The 22,380-nt window shown below is 37.5% G+C and overlaps 1 protein-coding gene across 1 annotated transcript in view; it reads right to left on the reverse strand.

The window, feature by feature from the left end:
* Positions 1-22,380, reverse strand: part of TOPAZ1 (testis and ovary specific TOPAZ 1) — a 47,265-nt gene that overhangs the window by 22,283 nt on the left and 2,602 nt on the right. Inside the window, exons 2-8 of the mRNA XM_068933341.1 lie at positions 19,599-22,065; positions 15,572-15,633; positions 12,945-13,075; positions 10,755-10,816; positions 8,375-8,487; positions 5,966-6,051; positions 5,154-5,291 (exon numbers count right to left, since the gene is read on the reverse strand). Of these exons, the coding sequence (XP_068789442.1) occupies positions 5,154-5,291; positions 5,966-6,051; positions 8,375-8,487; positions 10,755-10,816; positions 12,945-13,075; positions 15,572-15,633; positions 19,599-22,065 (3,059 nt within the window). The remainder of the gene's footprint in view (positions 1-5,153; positions 5,292-5,965; positions 6,052-8,374; positions 8,488-10,754; positions 10,817-12,944; positions 13,076-15,571; positions 15,634-19,598; positions 22,066-22,380) is intronic.

Raw genomic sequence — 22,380 nt, forward strand, 5'->3', positions numbered from 1 at the left:
TGCGCGTGCACACACCTCTAATTTCTTGTTTGTTTCCTATGCTGCATGTATTAGCATACAGGCACTTCTGAGAGGCACCCAGTTGTACAGATTTCACAAAGAGGAGAACCTCCCCATAATGCTCTTCTCTCAGTGCTTCCTTATTTGTGCACATACACTTGAAACAGGCCCCCTTTTGCCTTGTCTTGTTGTTTTCAAGGTCTTTCTTGTCCACATCAGCCTGCAGCACCCTTTGCTTCCCAAACCACCTGTCACATCCTCACTTGATTGTGGGTTGTCATCTCCCTCCCTTGTTGTTCCCAGTTTAAAGTTCTCCTCACCAGGTTGGCCAGCCTGGTAGTAAAGATGCTTTTAACCCACTTGGTCACGCTCTTCCCAGTAGTCCTCATTCCTTAAAGAGGGTCCCAGGATCATAAAAGCAGAATCCCTCTCATCAACATCAGCTGCATAACCAGCTGTTGACTCATAAGATCCATTCACTCCTCCTCAAGACCTTACCCCTAGCTAGCACAGTTGAGGAGAACACTACCTTGGTCCCCATGCCCTTGACCATCACCACACTTGATACACTCCAGGCCTCCCCTGACCATATCATTGGTGCCCACGTAGCAATAGAGCATAATTCTCTGAGGGCTGGACAAGCCTCAGCAATTTTTTCACAAGGTCCAGAACCCAAGCCCTTGGCAAGAAGCAAACTTCCCTAGACACCATGTCAGGTTGGCAGATAGGGGACTCTGTCCCCTGCAGCAGCGAGTTGACCACAACTATCGCTCCCGGCTTCCTCATGGTGCTCCAGCGCGGTTCAGGCTCAACCGGCTCTGCTGCTTTGTTGGACAGAGTTCCCAGCCCCTCATCTGCTCTCAGGGCACTGAACCTGCAGATCTGCAGGTGGAGCAGGAGCTGTCTTCCTGCTCCTCAAAGTCACAAGCTTCCAGTCTTTGCCATCGTGGAAGTCTCCATTTCCCAACCTGATAAGCATGGACTCTGGCTGCACCTCCTTTGGTATAGTTGGGGGTTTAGTCTCGTGTCTGCAGGGTCTTGGAGATCTGGTCAATCTCTTTGTCATTTCTGATGCTGCTGCACAGTCTATTGACTTCCTCCCACCGCTCCTTTACTTACTGACACAAGTCCTCAACCAATGCACACCTCCACCTGTCCTGCAGACAAGGACAGCATCTCCCTGTGCCCAAAGTTCAGTGAGAAGATGCAGGCATACTCTATAGCATGAGTCAAGGAGAGCTGCATCCTCCTTCTAGAGTATGGTTTGAATTGAGGTCTCTAAATGTACATGAAGATAAAATTCATTGATTTGTTACACTCTCAAAACAGATTTTTTTCACTGGTTGGACCAGTCATGCCAGAAGGACTAGAAGATGATTTACACTAAATATCTCAGTCAAATTTAAGACTTCTCATCAGGAAGTGAGATGCATCCACTGTGCCTACAGGCAAATGTTTAATCCCTTTTCATTTTATAAAAAATGAAGGGGAATAAAATTTAAGAACGAACTCCATGCAACTTCAAAGAATTAGGTCTGAAAGAAGTGTGCTGGGCACCTTTTTTCCTTCAAAAAAGGTCATTTTTCCCTCCACTAAGGTTAGTGATGAATGCACCTGTACTGCAAAACAACATACTACTGATACATGAAGAGGAAATACTTCTACATACTAGTAACTAATTTTTCTAATCAATAATCTAGTTTCACATTCCTGCATAAAAAATTTTAACCTTAATTGACAATATTACTGATTAGACCAGGCCCAATCAGTACTGCTGACTTACCATCTTGCCATTTTAAGTTTACAGTCAAAAACATTATTCTTTTACTAACAAAATTATAAACTGCAGTGAGACCACTCTAGGTATCTGGACAACATACAAACTTTTTAAAAAAATTTTTTTTAAAGATATTACTTCCCCTGAAGAGCTTTTTACAAATGCCTACAACTACTAAAGTTGTTAGAGCTAGAGAAACACTGACAGTCATTTAAAAATTTCAGAAGCAGCATTCCATTGTTCTACACGTAAAGACTCTCCAAAATCCTGAAGACTTCAGATACCTGAATTAATAAATTATGCAGTTTCATATGGCCTTTTAAATATTAAGTGATCAAAATCTTCCAGCCTTATTTCCTATAATTGCTGAATGGACAGGATGAACACAGCTGTAAACACTGAAAGACAGCTGTTCTTGGAAGGATAACAGATGTCTATACCTAGTTAACAACATTCCTTTCTCTTTGGGGAATTATTTAAAATACAGTCTTAACAGCTTTGTTTACCACTGCCTAATACAAAAGCAATGCCATTGAGTGAAATTAAAGGCAACTTTTTTTTTTTTTAAATATAAAAAACTGGCAGCTTGCAGAACTTGCTGAGGTCAAACGTATGCTGATTTCAAAGTATATGATGTTTTTATGAATTAAATCACTGTTGTGCTGTATGATTAAACACAACTGTGAAGAGTATTAAATCCCAGTAGCTTAGGCCATAAAGCATCCACCAGTTACTTAACAAAAAGGAAAAAACCTCCATTATGGGGAAAGATACTCCTCTCCAAAAATTCTGGCAATGATCATCATTGAAAACACAGTACTGAGCACGTGGACTACCAGTCTGCGTGACAGTTCCTAAAAAGATTAATTTTTTTTTTTTTTATTAATTTGACTAGATGACTTCTTTGTTGCTGCTTTACATATTTTCCATTTATGTACTTTGGTGCCACCATGAGGTGCTTGGCCTATTATCTGTTTTAAACGGTCAGTTTTAAAAAAATAAACAAACAAAACCAAACCCAAAATACACTTCCAGACTATCAAGAGTGTCAGGCTAGCCTCTGTGGGCAGAACAGTAAGCATGCTGGAGTGCTGCATCACAAGAGAAGTCAGATGGAAAGGCCTTGTAATAGTTTTAGGCAGAGAATTTAGTTTTTCACCTTCAGTTGAGGTGAAAGCAAACTTTCCCGCAGTCGATTAGAGAATTAGTTCTCAAGAAATTACATGACTTGGCTTAAAAACTAATATAAGATTTCAAAGGGGCTGCAAAGCATTAGTAAAAAAAAAAAAAAACAGCTCTTTTTCAAAACACGAAAAGGAAAAGAGAAAACAGTAAGAAAAAGAAAACCAAATTATACCGATTTATTTTTATAATTCTGGCAAAGTACATTTAAGATATCAGAGAAAGGTGGATGAGCTCATTTAGATGCTAATTTTCTTTTAAAATATTTGGCTCTATCAGTTTCAGCTAGTAATATACCAAAGTTAGTCATTTTTTGCTTTCTGATTCTGTAATTTTTTCACTTATTGACACTAATGATAAAATCAGAACTCATACCATGAGATAACAGCTAAGAAATAAGACTTGATAAGGCCAAGTTTGGGTATTGCTTGCTTTCAAGTGGTTTATGTAACCTACGTCTCAAGTTTCAGACAGACAATTCCAAAATCTTACTACATGACAAGACAATTAGGTTGCCTTGCATTGTTCTTGAAGTATTACAAACCCTTAATTTCTCTGTTAAATGGTTTGAAATTATATCTACTTTGCCCATCACTGGAAAAGTAATTTTGTAGCTGATTCAGAAACTGTTGTAAGCAGACAGTCATCAGATTTCCAGAGTCACTAGAGCAGCTGTCCATTGCAATGATGGGAAAAAAAAAGTCACAAAATGAAGACTATGACTTGAAATTATCACATAAGGGAAACAAACTTCCTTACAGAAACCTCTATTAAAGCTGAATATGTGTAACCACTACTGCACAGTGAAGCTGCTGATGAAAAGAGGTATTTTTGGTTTCTAGATAAAACATTTTGTGATCCACTTCCAATATATCTGACATTTGCTGCTTAATTCAGAATCTAACATACTCCAAGCAACTTTTCAGCAGCAACAGCTTGGCAGCATGTAAAATAGTATGACTGCAAAACACTTGAGGCACTGTTTCAGAATCAAGTTGAAAATACTGCTTTTAATGGTCATGGATTTGGCATCACCAATGCCAACAGCAGCACATTTCTTTCAGTTAATGCCAACTTTCACTGCAGACACACGTTATTTCAGCAAACATTTCAAGAAGATACTCTTTCAGTGGTCTGTTCTAGCGAAAGTGTCCAAAATATGCTTTTTTTCCTAATAGAATCATCAAAAAGTTGTAAACTTCACCAAAACCACAGCAGGTTCATCTACTTGTACAGCAGTGAGACGCACTTTTCCCTTTTGAGATTAGTCCTTCTACGCACATCATCTACCGTATTACGCAGAGACATTAAACAGATGCTGCAAGGGTATTTCTATTTAGATGGCCTCTTAAAAATATACAAGTTTGATGCCTGTTCACAGTTTTCTTTTTACAGAACAGCTCACTGACATGTCCTTCAACAACATATGCTTCTTTGCTAAGTGACATGAAAGTTTCCACGGTTCCATGCTTTCAGCTGCCAAAACTGAAATACCTCCCAAAGTAATAAGAATGCTTTTCATAAAGAACTTCGGTTAACCATGGGTATCATCTCTGGGTATCATCTCAATTAAAGGAATCACTTTCAAAGAGCTTTGTGTTCGCACCTTTCACATGTCCTAATTTTCTTAGGACCAAGTAACTCTGGTGCTTCACTTGTATTTGAATGAGGTAACATGCAGTGTGATGAACTGTCAAAGAAAGTTGACCAGGAGATTAAACAATGAGAGATGAAGCAGGGTTGCATGCAAATATGAGAATAGCTGCTCCATTTGAAGAGATTAGAGCATCTTTGTATAGAAATGCCCTTGTTACACAAAACTTGCAACAGGTAATATTATAAATGGCTCTTGACTTTAAGAATACATACAAAGCCTCGGTTTGCTTAAAGGTCTTTGATGCTGGGGAAGGATACGTCTCAGTCTCCCCATTCTAGTACTCTGTAACCCAATATTTGCCCTTTTGCCGATATCCGCTCTCTTAAAAACTTTGCAAGTTCAAAATTCTACCATCTTTCTAGGATAAGAGTTTTAAAGAACTATAAAAAGACCTTAACAATAAGACTTTCTGGGGGCCGTCTGATCCATCAATCTCTGAAACTAATCCACTCGATATATAAATGAATACAGAAGACTGTTTTGCATTAAAAAAAAAAAAAGGGGGGGGGCTCTCAATTTTTCCATATATCTCTTTACCTTTTCATCCCCTTGTTCAGGAACATGCCAAAACCAACATTTTGCTCTTTCACAGCCACGCAAAGTCATGAAATAAAGTCTGCAATATTTACGAGGCAATTCAATCATCTCCAGGAGCTGATGGATTGAATGGGAAGCCTAAAAAACAAAATTTAACAAGACAAAAAATCCACAGGAAAAAAAAGTCCCAAAGCAAACATTTTTTCCCAGAAATTCAAAACATATAGCTATTGTAAATAAAAGCAAACAATACACAAAGTGATCTACAATCAAACCTTTGAAACAACCCTCACCTCTCTACTATACCTGCAACATTTCAAACCAGACCAGGATTAATCCCTCACTACATATGCCTATTTATTGCTTAACACAACGAAAGTCTGTCTTGAAGACCACGTGAGATAGAACAACGTAAGAAGAACTGCATAAAACTGACAAAGTATAGAAAGGAGGAATAAAGATGACAAACTGCTACATGGCTCTGGGTAACAGCCTGAGAATGTTTGGCATTAATTTCTTTTACCCTTCTCAGGGCCCAGCATAATCATGCATCTGTCCTGAGCATATGAAACCTTCTCTGCTTTTCTTCTACAAAACCAACAAATTAAAAAGTCTTATTTGATTTTTATTTAAGCCAGAAACAGAAAACAAAGTTTCACAGTGAATAGCTCTCCTCTCATCATTGATTTTGTCCTTAACTGTATGCCTACATAGGCTGGTAATTTCAGAATAGACACCTGGAGAACTGCTGGAATATCCATAACAAAATTAGTGCCTCAGTGTCAGAAATCATTAAGAATTTAGCAACTCACTTTTACATTTTTCTCCATCTTCCATGGCTCAGCATCTCCATAGTTTTGCAAAGGCAGTAGAGAACTTTTTCCTGAAAATCTGAAATCTAAGAATTTGGATAAAGGCAATAAACAGATCATGCAATAAAATGAATCATACCAAACCCACTCACTCATTTTGTTTTGCTTTATATTTAGAAATCCTTCAATTCAAGGCAATGATTAAAGAAAATGTGATTAATACAATCTAAAACCAGTAACATAAGTCACAGGTTTCTTAATAATCCTTAAATTGAATCTTTAAAGAAACTTCAGGAGTAAGTGCTTAATGGTAAACACTTAAATTAAAAAAGGTAAAACTTTATCCAAGGTCTCCGGTCTGACTTATTGAGATGAAGAAAGAAATGGAATGAAAATAGCTAGAGTTTTAGTTTCAAAAGGGAAAAAACACCACTTGATCTGTAATCCTTGCATTCCCAAGTCACCAAGAATGAATTAAAACTATTTTTCCAGAATCAAAATAATCCTTTCATAATCTACATCTTTTAGGCAGTGTAGCATCTAGCTCAAGTCTAATGTTAGGTACTAGCTTTTAAACAAAAACTTAGGAATCTCAGCTATCAAGAATAATTAAACTTCTAAAACTTTTTTCCTGAAGAATTAATAATGCTAATGGAAGTTAGGAGTTCTAGTTTTCAAATTCAGATTTAAAGAGAAATAAGAGCCTTTGAATACCTTGTTTTCTGGGGTGCCCATCTGGTACCTTGAAAGAACTGGCTATTCAAAAGGCAGGGTGCCTAGCATCTTCTGACAAACTATAGTTAATAATTAAGAACATCCAATAACCAGGCATGTTCTGCTAGACATGTATACTAGGTATATAGTTCTTATTCAGTATATCTTTCTAAATCAGCAAGATCATCACAGGATGGGAAGGAGAAATATAATGTACAATAATTAAATACGTGAATGGTAGCTACTAGCATAGCTGCATCTTTTTGGGCAGTGATCGTGGTGGGGAGTTTGGTAAATGTAAAGTGGGATGAACCTAGAGACAGGAAAAAATGCTGAGGAAAACAATCATCTACCACAGGCAGAAAAACCCTAGCAAGAACTTGTGGAGCTCGGAAGTCTGCTCCGGCCACTTCCTGGTTTCCCTCACCGCCTAGAGCTTCTGGCCAGGTCCTTTCAACACTCGGCACTCTCCCCTCCTACCATATGCCAAAGTCATAGGGGAGAAGGCACTACAGTGACACAGCCCATCCTGTGCGCACAGCTCTGGAGAAGAATAGGCTCTGTTCTACTCTCTCCTAATATAGAGGTTCTCACACTGGCAACTATTTCCACTGATCCTAAGAAAAGTATAGAAAAACTCTCCAGAAAGGAGATACGCTTTTAAGGCCAAAGATAAGCTATTTCAAACCAGCGTAGTCTAGAGACGCATATTCCTTCCATATTTCATAGTTGCTTTTTATAGCCTTTGTTTGTTGCCCTTCCAGAAATATAATAAAAGGACATGATGGTAAAAATTAGTCAACGTGCCCAGAACAGTAGTCTAATCTGAAACTAAGCAAGGACCTATGTCACTGATCTCAATCTAGAAAACCCTCATTTATAAGCTTCCACATTAACCAATCATTCTAAAAACATGAATTCCCAAAAGAGCTGGGGCACAGAAACAGAATGCAATACCTATCTGTAAGTAATCAAGTCCTGTACTACTTCATCTCATATGCCAAATAAAGCCATGCATTTATATAAGGCCAAATATCAGAGCTGTCATGTGCAGAGAAAAACAGCAGAAACCAGGAAACTTTGAATGTAGTTCCATTGCATTATTTCTCTGGTGATAGAGACACTTAAGAGGTACCTGCCCCACTTGTGAAACACCCCAGGTTGAAACAAAGTGCTGCTTATTAAATCTAGATCATTTCCTCGATCCAGTTTAGTGAATGCCTCACAAATATTTGAGCTGGCATAAACAAGAAAGCTCTGAACTTTGGCAAGGCCAGGCAAATCCCTTTACGAAGCTCTGCTGACAGAAAACAAAAAAACCTAGTTATGTTCTCTAACTGTGATTTAAAGAGTTACTTGCCCATAATGTGGCTCAAATACAACATGCCAGAATACTAAGAATATGGGCAGTACTGTACCATTAAAGTATCTGAGAACTATAAATACCAAGATAAAATGACTGCTATTTGACATTACCAGATGGGAACCTGCCTAAACAAAACAAAAACCAGCCTTACCATATGATAGCTTCCATTTTTGCTTCTATATAAACAAACTAAAATAAACTCCAGCCAATGTCTTCAGAAACTGAAGAAATTCTTTAAGATTTTATAGGGAAATAAAACACACACACACACACACAAAAAAAAAAAAACAAAAAACACTCTGAAGGGTTTACTAATACAGGATACGAACCATTCGTCCAGGGTTTCAGTACTGTTCCTTCACTGGGCACAGTTACTTTCAGGGCAGGCAATGTCAATCCTGACTGAAGTTCACAGTTCAAAAGATCTTTAAATCTGCAGTCACTGTTGAGTGTTAAAACACACACACACTTGTTTAACCAAGTCAATCGGTTGCTTCTCCCATAAACTAAATACCTAAAGCGTATAAAAGATGAGAATTTCTCCAACAGTTAAAGTAACACCTAAACACTCTCTATAAATTTAAATGGCTAGCAATCCCAACAATACTTTCATTTCTCTCACACCCTAGGCACACTGGATTATGATCAACTGAGATTATCCTGCCCTAAGGTATAACTATATCAGATTCAGTCAATAAGTAGAAGAGTCACCCATGAATCACTTTTAACTTTTTTCACTCCACTGAGAGGAAGGTTGAAATGATTTCTGTCGTCTTTGAAAACACCTCCTTTTCAATAAACTGCTATGTAATCTCTGCCAAAGAAATCCACAAAGCTTTTGAAATTGTGCTTGAGGAGCTAACTGTTTTCTTTTCTAATAAGCTATTACGCCCAGCAGAAGATTTGGAAGACTTTGAAGGGAACCTCAATTAAGATCTGTTTTGCCTTTAACTATCCCCAAATATTTAAGTTACAGACAATTAAATTACTGAAGCGTGATGTTTTCCAAATTAAGGTACAAATATTGCTAGCAAAATACTTTAATTACAAATAAGAAAGATATCATTTAAGTCATAGAAAAAAAAATCTCCATTTATGAGATCTCTTTTTCCCCCATCAACTAAGTACTCAGATATAATACAAAGGACATTTCAGCCTGCTTGCTCTTTAGAGAGAGAAACAGACTTGCCATCCCCTATCAGGGAAACATTCTAGTTTCTGAACTACTACTCATTTAATACTTTCCATAGCCAGGAGAATTCAAGTCTTTCCTAAATTGTGGGCTGATCTTAATATAGTTTGAAGCAAAAAAAGCTACTGCAGAGAATAATAAATTCAATCTAATAATAAGCCCAACTCCCTTCAATATCCATTTTTATTTTTAATCTAGCTGGAATATTAGTCTCCAGAGGAACAAACTCATGGATCCAGTTACCCAAAATTTTCAGCTTAGAACCTAACAGGATTTTCATAGCAGCTTACCTTCAGGGTAACAACCACAGCTCTCTTTCATCTAGAGATCAGACTACACACTATTTTGCCAAGAACTGTGAACTAGATAACCGTACAATCAATTTCTAAGTAACATCATTACTAGAAGCAGAGTTTGCTAAACAGGAACAGTTTCTTCTACATGAAACTTTGCAATGATAGTATTTTTGAATAAACTAGTGAAAATAGTTTGATTCCAAATGATGGATAAATGATGGATTCACTAAGTGAATCTTTGCTCTGATGCTATGTTACGGAAAAGACGTGAAGTAATCTGGTATCATTTGCATATACATTTTTATCTAGCATAATCTACCTATGCTATAGCATAAAGAGCTATTTATGCTACTATAGTAAGTTCATATAGATATTTTACCAGGAAGAGCTTGGAGTTCTCTGGCTGGTTAACGAAAAGATGCAATATTCTCTACTTAATGGATGTCTGTTAAATTTGAATTCTGTCACATAAATGTGAGCGGTGCTGTAAAAAAAGCAATGCTCTCTTCTATGCAAACTGAAGTCTCTTAATTACTGTGAAAACGACTCTGGAATGTCTGTTACCCTGTTTCTCTTCCAATCACTTAACTATTCCAACAGTTAAGTATATTTTTTCTACAAAGCCTTACTCCTTTTTGGGGCTTGGTATCACAGGGAGGGAGGTATTTTACTCTCACAGTTCAAGTCACACATACAACAGTGTTATGCTGAGGTTAGCATAGCAGTTACCCATACGTTTAACTCTATGGCACCTTTTTCTACTGCTGTTCAAAGAGTTGTCAGCCTGAACGCGAGTGAGAGTCTTTCAATCCTTCCATCAATTTCAGAAAAGTCTCAAGAGACAGCAAAGAAAGCTTAAAGCTTCATTAAGGGCTAGTGAATTTTTAAGGAGTTCTGGTAAGTGCTATTGTGGCTGGAAATATAACTTAAACACTATACTCCTTTTGAGATGCCAGAATTGGTAAGACACTCGCATAAAGTGGATGTATTAAGTCACCAGTCAGGACAAAACGTCTTCTAATAATGCATCAGGCTATGATTATAATTTTCTTCTCAAATTTAGCATAATGAAATACTATTTCACGTATTTCTTTTCTTCCATATCTAGTAACAGTATAACAGAAAAACTGAATTAAAAGCCTGATGGTGTTTTGATAAAAACATCATCTTTCGTTTGTACAGTGACTGGGAAACTTCACAGGTTACTCAAAGTATACATACCTTTTTCCAGCTTCACCTGCTTCTTCTTGTTTAATACCAGCCATCCCATCTGCAAACTTGAACTGCGAGAATATTTAAAATATACTTTCAGATTGCTCAGTATACAGCACAGCACTAACAAGCCTGTTATGTTTTACACTACAGACTTAAACCTGGAAGTCTTTTGCTGAAAAGTCTGATAATATAGTCTTGACTATAAAAACATTATTTGGACTGTACAGTTATCCTTGCACAATCTTTTTAACTGGCATATAACCTTTACAAATTTGATCCTGACATGGCCTTTTTTCATGGGAAAAAAGTGATGACATGATTGAATGGGTGTTTCCTCACTTCTCTTTCTTCCCCATAATTTTGAAGCCCGCCTCAAAAGCCCTACAGCTTAATTTTAGCTGCAGCTGACAGACGTGTAGAAATCCCACAAAAGACATTCCTACCAAGTTCAATGAAAATTTAAAGCTGCACATAGAAGAAATCTGAGGCTGTTGTTCAGCTGCACCTCAAGGAATAGAGGGGAAAAAACCCTCTAAAATGCAGAGGAAAAAACACCCAAGATATTCAGGGGTGGGGGGAGAATCTGAAGGGACTGATACAGAGCAAACTCGTGGAATTCTGGCTTTACTTTGTCCACTATTCATGCAGTAAGCTGCTTAACCTCATATTGTATCACAAATTTATGACAGTCAAAGAATTAGAGAAGGATATGCTCTCATCAGATTTACAAATTTCATTTCACCAGTTCCCCCATACATTTAGGATTTTCTCCATGGTTAGTTTCCAGTGCTTTGAAAAGGACAGAAGATTGAAAAGCCATTAAAAAACAAACAGATACAAAACCCCAAACCATTAGAGTACTTGGAAGGAGTCTGCCCTTCCACTCCCTTACCCAAGTCTGCACAGCCAGTTTTTCATCCACATACGGAGGTAGGTTTAGGGTTGTAACATATATGTTGTGGTGCAAGTTTGTGGAGTTAAGTTTGGAGTTTAGGCGAGAGTAGTAGTAGGTATCTACTGTTGTTCAAGACAGCACAGAAGAGTAAACTTGTCCGGACACTGTTTTTATAAAGTCAGAACACTATGAAGTAGCCCACCTGGGAGTGGCCTGACAACAACTACAGATTTTGCAACAAGTACCACTCTTCCAATAACCTGTCCATACTGTAAGAGTTACTATCGATGTCTCCCACGCTATTAACCTTCCTCTAGCTCACCGCCAGATTCCTTTATTCTCTCTTAATGTGAGGTCAGGGGACAAAATTGTCCTGTTTACTTTCTGAACCAGATATCAGGAGCCCTAATTTCATTCACTGCAGGAACGTTTCTACTCTGCTTTTAAATAATGATTCTAGCAGGGAAACTGATCCCTTATTATCTGACTACCTACTCCACACGCTTACCAAATTTTTAGCCATGTGAATTCTACAGTTTAACTAATCCAGTTAAATCCCTTATCCACTCTTGATGTAGTGAAAAAACAGCAAACACTATCAGCACTTATGTCTGACTGGTAGTGAGATGCAAATTCCCATCCATGATCAGAGAAGGAAACAGCAAAAAATTTCAGCAAGTCTTAAAATTCCTAGACTTAAATTATCTAGGGGAAGGAGGGGAGGAAAAGTAGAAAGGCCAGATAATGTCACTGAGCATGCAAATGGCTTAATATTCTATCTGAATTGCCAGGAAGTCAGTATGCTGATGCTGTGACACTTCTGCCCAATTTATCAGCCACAGAATGTTCCTCCTCTGATATGCTGGCTGTGCAGCTCTCCCAGCTTCCCAGTACCACCCCACTCTTCTGCGACTGTGGGGTGAGAAGCACTTAACAGCAACTTTTAAAAATTATGTTATGTAAAAATATTACCGATGCATAGAAGTGCTCTTGGATATCTTCTGGAACAGTACTTTTTATACAATTGCTAATACAGAATTACTATAATAGCTGATATGACATTGCTTGAATTCAAATTTGAAGATCAATTATGAGTGACAGATAAGAAAATCAAAAGTTCTGTCAAACAAGGCTCTCACTCTGTCAACAGCACACAATGATGCAACTGTGAAAGCAGTATTCTCTTTACTGCAGGAAATTAAAAATGTCATTGATGAAACACCATTAGTAATTAAAGTTATCCAATTACATGGACTATAATTTCCTAAATTATTCAGTGACAAAGCGTGACTTCCCAGTACCTCTTCATCCATGTCAGAACCCTTCAGAAGTTCATCTAGGTCACTCAGTTGCCCATCTTCAAAAGAGTCCTCAGTAACACCTCCCAAAGGACTGCTTCCACTTGATGAATTGTGAGTTTTAATTTCATTAGCTGAAAATTTATAAACATATTACTTTATGTATTTTCCATACTACAAGACAAAGTTTTTATTTCCTAGGTATTTCAAAGACTTAATAGTAATGACATTTAAGAACTCCTAGGACTTCCTAAATGTGACAGTTTTATGTAAAATTATTACACCTTCTGAGTATGAACCATTGCAAAGTAAATATTACACTGAATCTGCAATTAAAGATTTACCCATGCTGTATGTTCTATAACCATCCCCTGTAGAATAGTACAACAGGTTTGTTTATACAATACTGAAATCAATATTTTAAAAATAAATTCAGTTAAGTTTTATTATTAAAGAACAGCCAAAGGTATGCACGGTAACTTGCTAGGCAAATAAAAACTTAAGACTTTGCTGGAGAAGGAGATAAGCTAATCATAATGACATAATGTAAATCAGAATTAAATAAAGGCAACCGAGAAACTCCAAACTGCCATAATACAGCAAACTTCGTGAGCATTCAGTGTCAGGAAATTTCAACACCTTTTGAAGGTGCCACAGGAAATGAACAAAACACGTGACTACAGCATTCTGAAGAAGCTCTTCACATACAAAAATTAAGAGCTTTGCACAGAAGAGAAATTCACTATTTCACTGGATCATATGAATGAATTTTGACCGCACCATGCTGTCTAGAGACCGGAGGAAAGAATCAGGTTATCACTGGAAAAAGCTTTTATCTTACAGTTACTGGCCTCCACATCTCTATCAGCACACATGTGCATGAAGGCTACGTATATAATATTTCTACTTGAAAGATGATGAGGGTTGATGTCATCCAGAATGCTCAACCTCAGCATTTGTTGGCCTTCCTACACTCTGTGAAGCCACTGAGACAAGAAGTCATGCTCTCACTATGCAATACAAGGCACCGAAGCATTAACACATATTTCTAAATAAATACATAAATCCTCGGTAATTATCAAGAACAGTCATCCTTCATTTGTTCTATATAGGCCATTTCTATTCTTTAAAAGGCACGCATCAAGCATAGATCTGTATGCACATGGTAACTTCAGACTGTGATTGATCCCTAAGTTATTCAGACCTGGGAAACATGACTTGCCTAAACCTCTTTCCTTATTGTAAACACAGCAAAAAGATCCAAAGACTTACTAGCCTCAAAATTGTATTAAATATGAAATACAGTGCCATACTATTTGAGAAAATGAAGATGCAATTAATAGTACAAGACAGAAGTAAAAGGCAGTATAAACAAAACACCTCTTGATTGTGAGGCTTCCAGGTGCTCTTGCTTCCAGGTTCGGTTTCAATTACCTCCATACTGCAGATACCACAAAATAGTCCCCCCGGCCCCATCTCTTTACATGCTAAAAGGTCTAGCTGTGTATCTGCTCCCTATTCTTCCTCAATAGTCTCCCTATCTGTTTCAACTTCTTCAGGAGCTCTTAAACCCTCACTATCTTTTATCTTGCCTTCTACTCACTGAAGTTTGAAAACTTCTCTCCATCAAATGCACTCACTATCATGAAGGGAAAATTCAGTCTCTCCTTTTTCTCCAGGAGGCTATATCTGTCCATAACACTTGCTCTTTCTGCAGGAGAATAACATATTAATATGGAGAAAAAAAAACAACCAGAAGAGATACTGTCCATCAGACACCTTTCAAGCCTGCAACAAAACTGAACGTAACAGCACATTGCTAGATTAACAGCAACTTGACAACTGACACCAGAAACACCATGAACCTTCAAAACCAGTCTCTGCACTCTGTGCCTCCTCCAGTAGGTCGGTAATAAACTTCTGTTCAAAGTCAAAATTCTGTACCTCCATCCTATCTAAGAGAAACTTCCACATCAGACGTACTTTGCATAGTAGGTCTGTACACAAGCTGTAGAAAACAAAACAGACCACATTCAGATACTGCCTAGCTGGAGAGTTCTGCTTAAAATAGGATGAAGGAAAAAAAAGTCCAAGTATCCTCATTTAAAAAAAAAAAAAAAAAAAAAAAAAAGCGTCCTTAAAAAGAAACAGCTTGCCAGAGGAACAGGGATGGCATCTGCAAACAACAAAAGTATATCCTAGAAAAAAAAAGCTATTATAAAATTCTGTCTGATGATGGAGACAAGAGAACAACCAAGCGAGATCACGAGTCAAACTCCAAAGCGGTATGACAGTACTCGGGGTCCTCCTACTGCTTCATCAACTAATAGAAGAAGCTGTTTCTTGCCCCTTGTATCAGAGAAAAGTCAGATGGCGGGGGGGTGGGAGGGGAAGACTACCAATAGACATGTACTACAGGACAGTACATGTTCTCTGTAAAATTCATGTTTGTACCATTTCAAAAGGCATTTGTTTTATATACATTTTGGAAATAAATCCTTGTCACGATAAAAAGGTATTACTGAACTGACAGGTTCCCATTTTATTTGGAAAGTGTGAATTCTAGGTTTTGCTGTTGAATATCCTCGTTGCTACTTTCTTCTCCTGAGTACGCATTCAAAAATTCTTACCTTTTAGCACCAAATGACAGGCATTTTCAGTATCATTCATCATTCCAGACGCTTGTGCCGTACTGTCTCTGTTTTGAGCAAAAATTCTATTTTAAATTTCTACCACAAAAGTAAAATAATCTAAGCAGTTGCATACAATTGAAGTTCTCAGTAATAAATATTTTTAGCTATGGCTAAAATCCTTACTTACAACACACTATCCTCATTGGACTATTTTTAAATCTCTCTCTTTTGGCTATCCTATGTCCATCTCTGTAGATCTACACTTAAACATACTAAGTAAAGACAAGGCATTTCAAACTTGGAAATTTCTAGTAAGAGCTCATCATCTCCTTTCACATTTGCCTAAAATACTGGAAGGGAATCTTCGCTACATAGCAAATTATGGAAATATTGTGCCAAAGAGTCAATTTATAAGTTCCTAAAAAACCGAGGTTTATAATAATTTTGTATTAAAGACAATTCATAGCAATGAATTCCAAAGCCAGCAACAAAAACATTTATAAAAAGATTCTTACTTCACTCATTTTTAAGATAATTTGGGAAAAAAATCATGTATTTCTTCTTAGAAAAGCACAAATGGTAAAATATATACCTATATACGCATGTGTGTGTGTGTGTGTTTGTATATATGCATATGTACGTAGGTATGCGGCATCACTAGAGACTCTGGAAGCCCACGTCTGGTGAATTAGACCAACTATAACGACAGGAAGCTGCCTATTAAAATGGAAATATGATAATTTGCGGCAATTCAGTGGAAATCAGAAAATTTCCCAGTAAGGGTAATTCTAAGCTACACAAACATTCACGCACAGATATCTACACAGAGCTACAAGCAGTATTAAGAAACAGTTTCATGCCAAGTTAAAGCAAGTTTGCAGAGAAGAGAGCTTTTTAGTAGAAGGCAAGCTTTCTGCAGGCTTACTTGGTCTTTCTCCCTATTGCCCATCCATGTGACCATACATTTTAAGTGAAATGCAAGGATTGAATCATTCTGCCTACAAGAATTGACTTTTTCTGTAAAGTTGCAGTGCAGACAGATCCAGAAAGCTGTCACCTTCATGAACACCGCTTAAAACTGAAAGTATACAACTGTCAAGACACTGAAATACTTCATGTGCACATCAAAAATCACCCCCAAATCTTTGTCGAGTTCTACTAATTTACTGTAGTGCGAAATATTTACGGAAACAATTGTAAGTTCCTGTAAAGAACTTTCACTGCCCCATTCAGGGTGCAGGTCCAGAATCCTTTCCTGGTGACAGGCAACTAACGGCTGGAAGCGAGCAGTGCTCACTCTTCTCTTAAAATGCGACTATGAGAGGGATAACCAGTCCTACAAAGCCTAGAGGTCAGAGTGTGCTAACTGAATCAAACCACTCAGGACATATACATACACACAGAGCTTTTCCTGAATCTTAGTGGGTCACAGATAGGAGCTAAACACCTACTTGCTTATAGACATCGACTCTGGGCACATACACAAGCACAATTACAGTACCTAGGGAAGTTTAAATTGAAAAGACAGACATCTTAGCAAGGTTAGGTGCCTCTTTGGTTGTAACGTGCCTTGTTAGTTAAAAAGAGCTTTATTTGAATATGGGCCTTAATCACTGCTGTGACCAACGTGTCCTACTTTACAAAGAGATGTACTCTCATTATCTGACATTCAGCACTTGAAAATTATTATCCTTGAATTTTCAGAACTTAAAAAACCCTCTGACTTAAGATCACAAACAGCCAAAGATGAAAAGCATCAACAGATAAAGATGTCTTGGTGTTTAGATTCGGGGGGAGGGGTGGGGGGGAAGGGAGGATTGGAGGGGAGGGACCTACACTGCTAATAGTTACCACCGACATTTGCAATTATTAAACCAATCTGTTACACCCTTCACATAGTTCCAGTGCTTTGGTTTCACAAGAAAACTTGAATAAAAAGTGTTAGTTCATTATACCAGCTGTCATTTTGACAAGCTCCTCGATCACAGAATTTGAGGTTGGAAGAAGAGTACAGATTAACGCACCAATGGTTTTCTTTGCAATTTGAATTTAACCCCAAGTAAACCCATAAATGACATGGAACACATTTCAAAAGCTTTAAACAGCCAAGCTATGTACTTTCACAATAACTCGCTGCTAGCAGAAGTTTAGGTCTCACTGCTCTGTACCAGTGCCAGCATAAAATACCAGTACATCAGAATTAACATACCAAAGTCCACCTCCAGGCATACGTGTACTAACACAGAGCTTTAGCAAAGATCTAGGGGACCTGAATATAGATTCTTTCTATCATCATCTGCTGTTCCTATTAGTCTGAAGAGAAATCATAACAAAAACTATGTACTGATGCAGCTAAAGAAAACATTCAGCAACACCCACCCCTGCAGCCAGTGTTTGCACTGCTGTTCTATATGACAAGATCTAGTTTTCCAACCAAATGTTATGAAAAATAGGCATCTGTACTCAAGTTTATCCAAGTTTGAGATGGTTAACAATACTACGACTTTGACTCACTGCTTTTTGCTGACAGGCGGAAGCGGCGCTCCAGAGTAATATTGCAATGGAGCAAAACTGAGTATGCATGAGATAAGCCAAACGAGTTTGGTGTTCATGTATCTAATGCTTTGATAATGTTAGTCTAGCTCAATCTCATTGCTAATTAAAGGAAATGTGTATCCTCCTCACAATCTACTTTAAAGGCCCTCAAAATTTTTCAGCTGGTATTATATAAACAGCAAACTTTACATTTGTCTATTGGCCACGGGAGGAAAGGGCTCAGGCGTTCTGGTGTTTCATTCTCTGCGAGTGCTGTCTTGACACAGGCAACTGAAAAACGTGTCCATTTCTGAACAGCCGTTATTTGCCTGGGCTAATATACAGTGAATACTCATTCTAATATATAGCATGTATAAAATATAACATACACTGTATATAAACACAGAGTGAATAGTCATTTTAATAGATTTACTATATAATATACTACTTCCTTTCCTTTACTATAATACAATTCCTTTCTGCTTTTACACATCATTTTAATGAAGGGGAAAGGAAAGAGAGCAAAGAGTCAAATAAAATCCTGCCAGTTAAAACATGGTACAATGATGAAAATTATTATTATTTAAAATAAAGATAGCATAAAGCCACCCAAAAAGAGCACGGAAGAAAATTAGAACAAAAACAAAAGTCTTGAGAAATTCATCTTTAGAGAAAATTTTGTAAAAGCTTTACATTTTTCCTTATAAGATGAGGAATTTAATCTTAAAATTCATTTATCAAATGCAAATACCAGAATTTAGAGAAAAAGAGACTACAGAGTTAACAAGTTAATCTAACGCACAAAGATCACTGCTTCTTTCGTAAAAGCTTAGTGGTACTTTTAAATTCTTCCCCCTCCTTCACTGACTTGTCAGCTCCTCAAAACCTAGAAAAACATAAATGCTGAATAATTTATAACACAAACTTCATGAATGAAGATTCAGAAGCACAAACATCTATAACCGGTTAATCAAATTACAGACCTGAAAGTGACTCACATGTCTGGGGTAAGATAAAAGCAGGGAAGAATAAAGAACAGAATGCAATTGCAGAAACAACCATTTACTCACATAGATCCAACAAAAGAATAAGCTACCATTAGAAAGTAAGAAATATTTCAAAGCAGTATACCACTTTACAACTAAAAACTGACTCTCAAATAGACACTGCTAAAGAAAAGTATTTCAGTTATTTATTAAGAATACTACTCTTACTTAGCTTTGTGTATACTTTCATATTTCACTTCACATAGTCTAGACCAGTTCTTCCGCACTAGGTTCTCCTTGGATTCAGAGTTTTATTCTAGTTTTCATGAAAACACTGTAGTTATACTCAGAATACTGTCATACCTCAACCCAATTCTGACACTTAAAATTAATACAGAAATTAGTGAAATTTCGTAAGGAAGTCTAATCACTACAATCAAAGTCTACTGATAGGAGATCAAACTACTTCAGAGTATTGTTATCCTAAAGAATGATATGCATACCTAAAATGATCTACTGAATCTTTATTTTCTGAAATGACAGGAAACTGAGGCTTAAACTCTGGCTTTTCTTCTGCAATGAAGATACTACTACAGGACTTCTTCAGAGGACAATTTTCAGAGTCCATGAGTGCAGGGTCCTCGCCATCACTGGTTCCAAAAAGGTCAGGGTCATCCTGGATCACATCAATCACAAGAATATCTTCTTTGTAAGCTTCAAGAGCATCTGGGAAGTTTTCACTTCTGTGCTGTGAAAGATTCCCGCTTGATTTGCTATCGTGCATTTCTAATGCAACAGGGTGGTCAACTGCATTCCAAGAATGATCAGGAAGATTAGATTTTGACACATATTCAGTAGTCCGAGATTCAGAAGTGGATGACCCCAGCTGTCTCTCAACAACAGCATGTGGATAGAAAGAAACATGTCGAGGGAACGCAGGCATCTCATTTGAAAGGTCTTCAGAGCCATCATGCTCAAAGTCCTTGCTGTGGATATCATCAGCTTTTTTCTTCATGCAAGCTGTAGATGAGACATCAGTTACGACAGAAAGAGGCTGCTCAGAATTTACCATAAACGTTTCTTCGTCTCTTTTCGGCCTTCTTGAAACACTAGCATTGTCCAGAACTTCTAGTGGACTGCAGGGTTTTCTTTCAAATGAAAGAACAGCTTCCAACTTTCTAGATTCAGGTTTGTTTTTGCGTAAAGGAATTTTGAAATTTGACAGGTTTCCAGTGTTTAATGCTTTCATTAGTTTTAAATCAGAAAGTGTTTGCTTCACAACTGATGCTTTCTGGCTAAAGTTTATTCTACTATTGTTATCCATAGATGTAGCATTCTGGACTGCCAAAAAGGGGTTTCTTTTTGTTATAGCTCCTTTACTTTTATCTTTTTGTTTTGTCGTAGAATTCCAAGTTGCTTTAACTTCTTGCACATCATCACGGTTAAAAGCCATGGAACTTCTACTTGCGTTAACTGACGAATCCAGATTTTCAATGCTACTTACTCTCAAAGTCCCAAAAACATCCAAGGAAGAGGATTCTGGAGTTTCAAGTGAAGTTGGACATTCCGTATTCAGATCCGTTATTTTATGTGCAGCTTGTTTGCTAATTTCTGCTGATGATGTATGAGGATCCAACTGCCTCAAATCGCTAGTCAGAGCACTGTCTCCTACAGCTTCCATCGTGCTCTTATCAGAGGATTCCTCGAAGCCAGAACTTAAAAGTTTTTCTCCTTTTGAGATGGACCTGTGCTTTTTATGAAACCATTCAGAAGTTCTTGCACATGATTCCAGAGGCCAAACATTTTTACCAGTCATTGGTATTGTTCTTTGACAGGTAGAACGTTCCAATTTCTTACTAGCTTTATTCAGTTTTTCATCTGACACGCTTTCCTGACAATTAGAAACATCACTGACCTGAGTTAGCACTCCCAGGATACCCGAGGTAGCAGAATAATCTTGTGGTGTCACGCTGCTTGAATTTTCTCCTTTTGCAAGTACGGAGAGCTCAGATGTCTTCTTAAAGCAATCTTCACGCGCAAGAAATCTGATGCTATTTTTTTTGACTGCTGTATTTTGCACTTCATGAGTATTTTTTTCAATATGAAGATTTGGGGTATGATCATATGAAGCTGACAGGGTCATTCCCTTGTGATTTAGTCCAAAGACTGCTAAGGAGTCTGACGTGGCACCTGGGTTTTCTGTTTGTAACTCACATTCACTGCATTTGTTAGCCATGTCTGTGAGAACATTCTGGACTGCTGTTTCCTCAATCTGCAACTTTTTTCTAGACCGTCTACCAATATTCCACTTTCTTTCCCTTGAAGGCTTACTGTTTTCACTCTGAAGGCATGAAAAATACCCTTCTCTATTCTGATGTTTTTTTTCTTTGCTAAAGAAGAAATCTCTTTTTAGGGGTGATCTCTCATTCTGCACTACATTAGGGCTGCAGTTCATATCCCTCTGTTCTACAGTACCACCAGGACAAACAGGCTTCCTCTTACCTTGGGCTACATGGCAGAATCCACTGATTTTACAACTGCTGGGAGCTCCATTAACTGAAGACTTCACCAGTGTATTTATGTAACTGCAGGCCTCTAATCTCACAACTGGATTCTTTTCTGTTACAAACGGCAAGCAGTTACAATGGGTTAGGGTGTTTCCGCAAAGTTCAGCCTCACTCTTTGATGATATATTTTTCACTTTTTCAGTTGTACTTACACTAAATCTTTGTAAACACTTTATTTGATCAATTCCATTTTTTCTTTTTTTACACTGTACATCAGACCTTTTTGCTAAAGAATGGCATAAAAATCTCTTGCTTTGAGTCCCATCCAATGTGGCAATTTTAGGACATTCAGAGGAATAAGGTTTCTTCTCATTGGAATCTTCTGATCTAGTTAAATTTGTCTTGAGCTCCTTCACAGCCTGTGTACCTGAATCTTGCTCAATTTCTTTCCACTTTTCCTTTGCTGGTTAAAAACAAAGGAAACTGTCTCATTAAAGAATATTCTAAGAAAAAGAAAAAAAAGATGTATTGCAGTATTTTATAAGGACAAAGAACATTCAAGATTACCCAAAACCATCATGCTGCATAATGTTAAAACAAGCATTGCTACACTTTACTAATAAGCGAGCGCTATTAGCGCTCACAATACCGACTTGCAAATCAGAAGTATCAAGTTACTTAAAATATCGGGGGAAACCAAATTAGAGCAAGTCTTGCAAGAAAATGCAGATGCTGTTTGCACAACCAGCCTTTCACATTTTTGTTAAAACCTTTTGTT

The sequence above is a fragment of the Struthio camelus genome, chromosome 2, assembly GCF_040807025.1.
Source record: "Struthio camelus isolate bStrCam1 chromosome 2, bStrCam1.hap1, whole genome shotgun sequence".
NCBI lineage: Eukaryota > Metazoa > Chordata > Aves > Struthioniformes > Struthionidae > Struthio > Struthio camelus.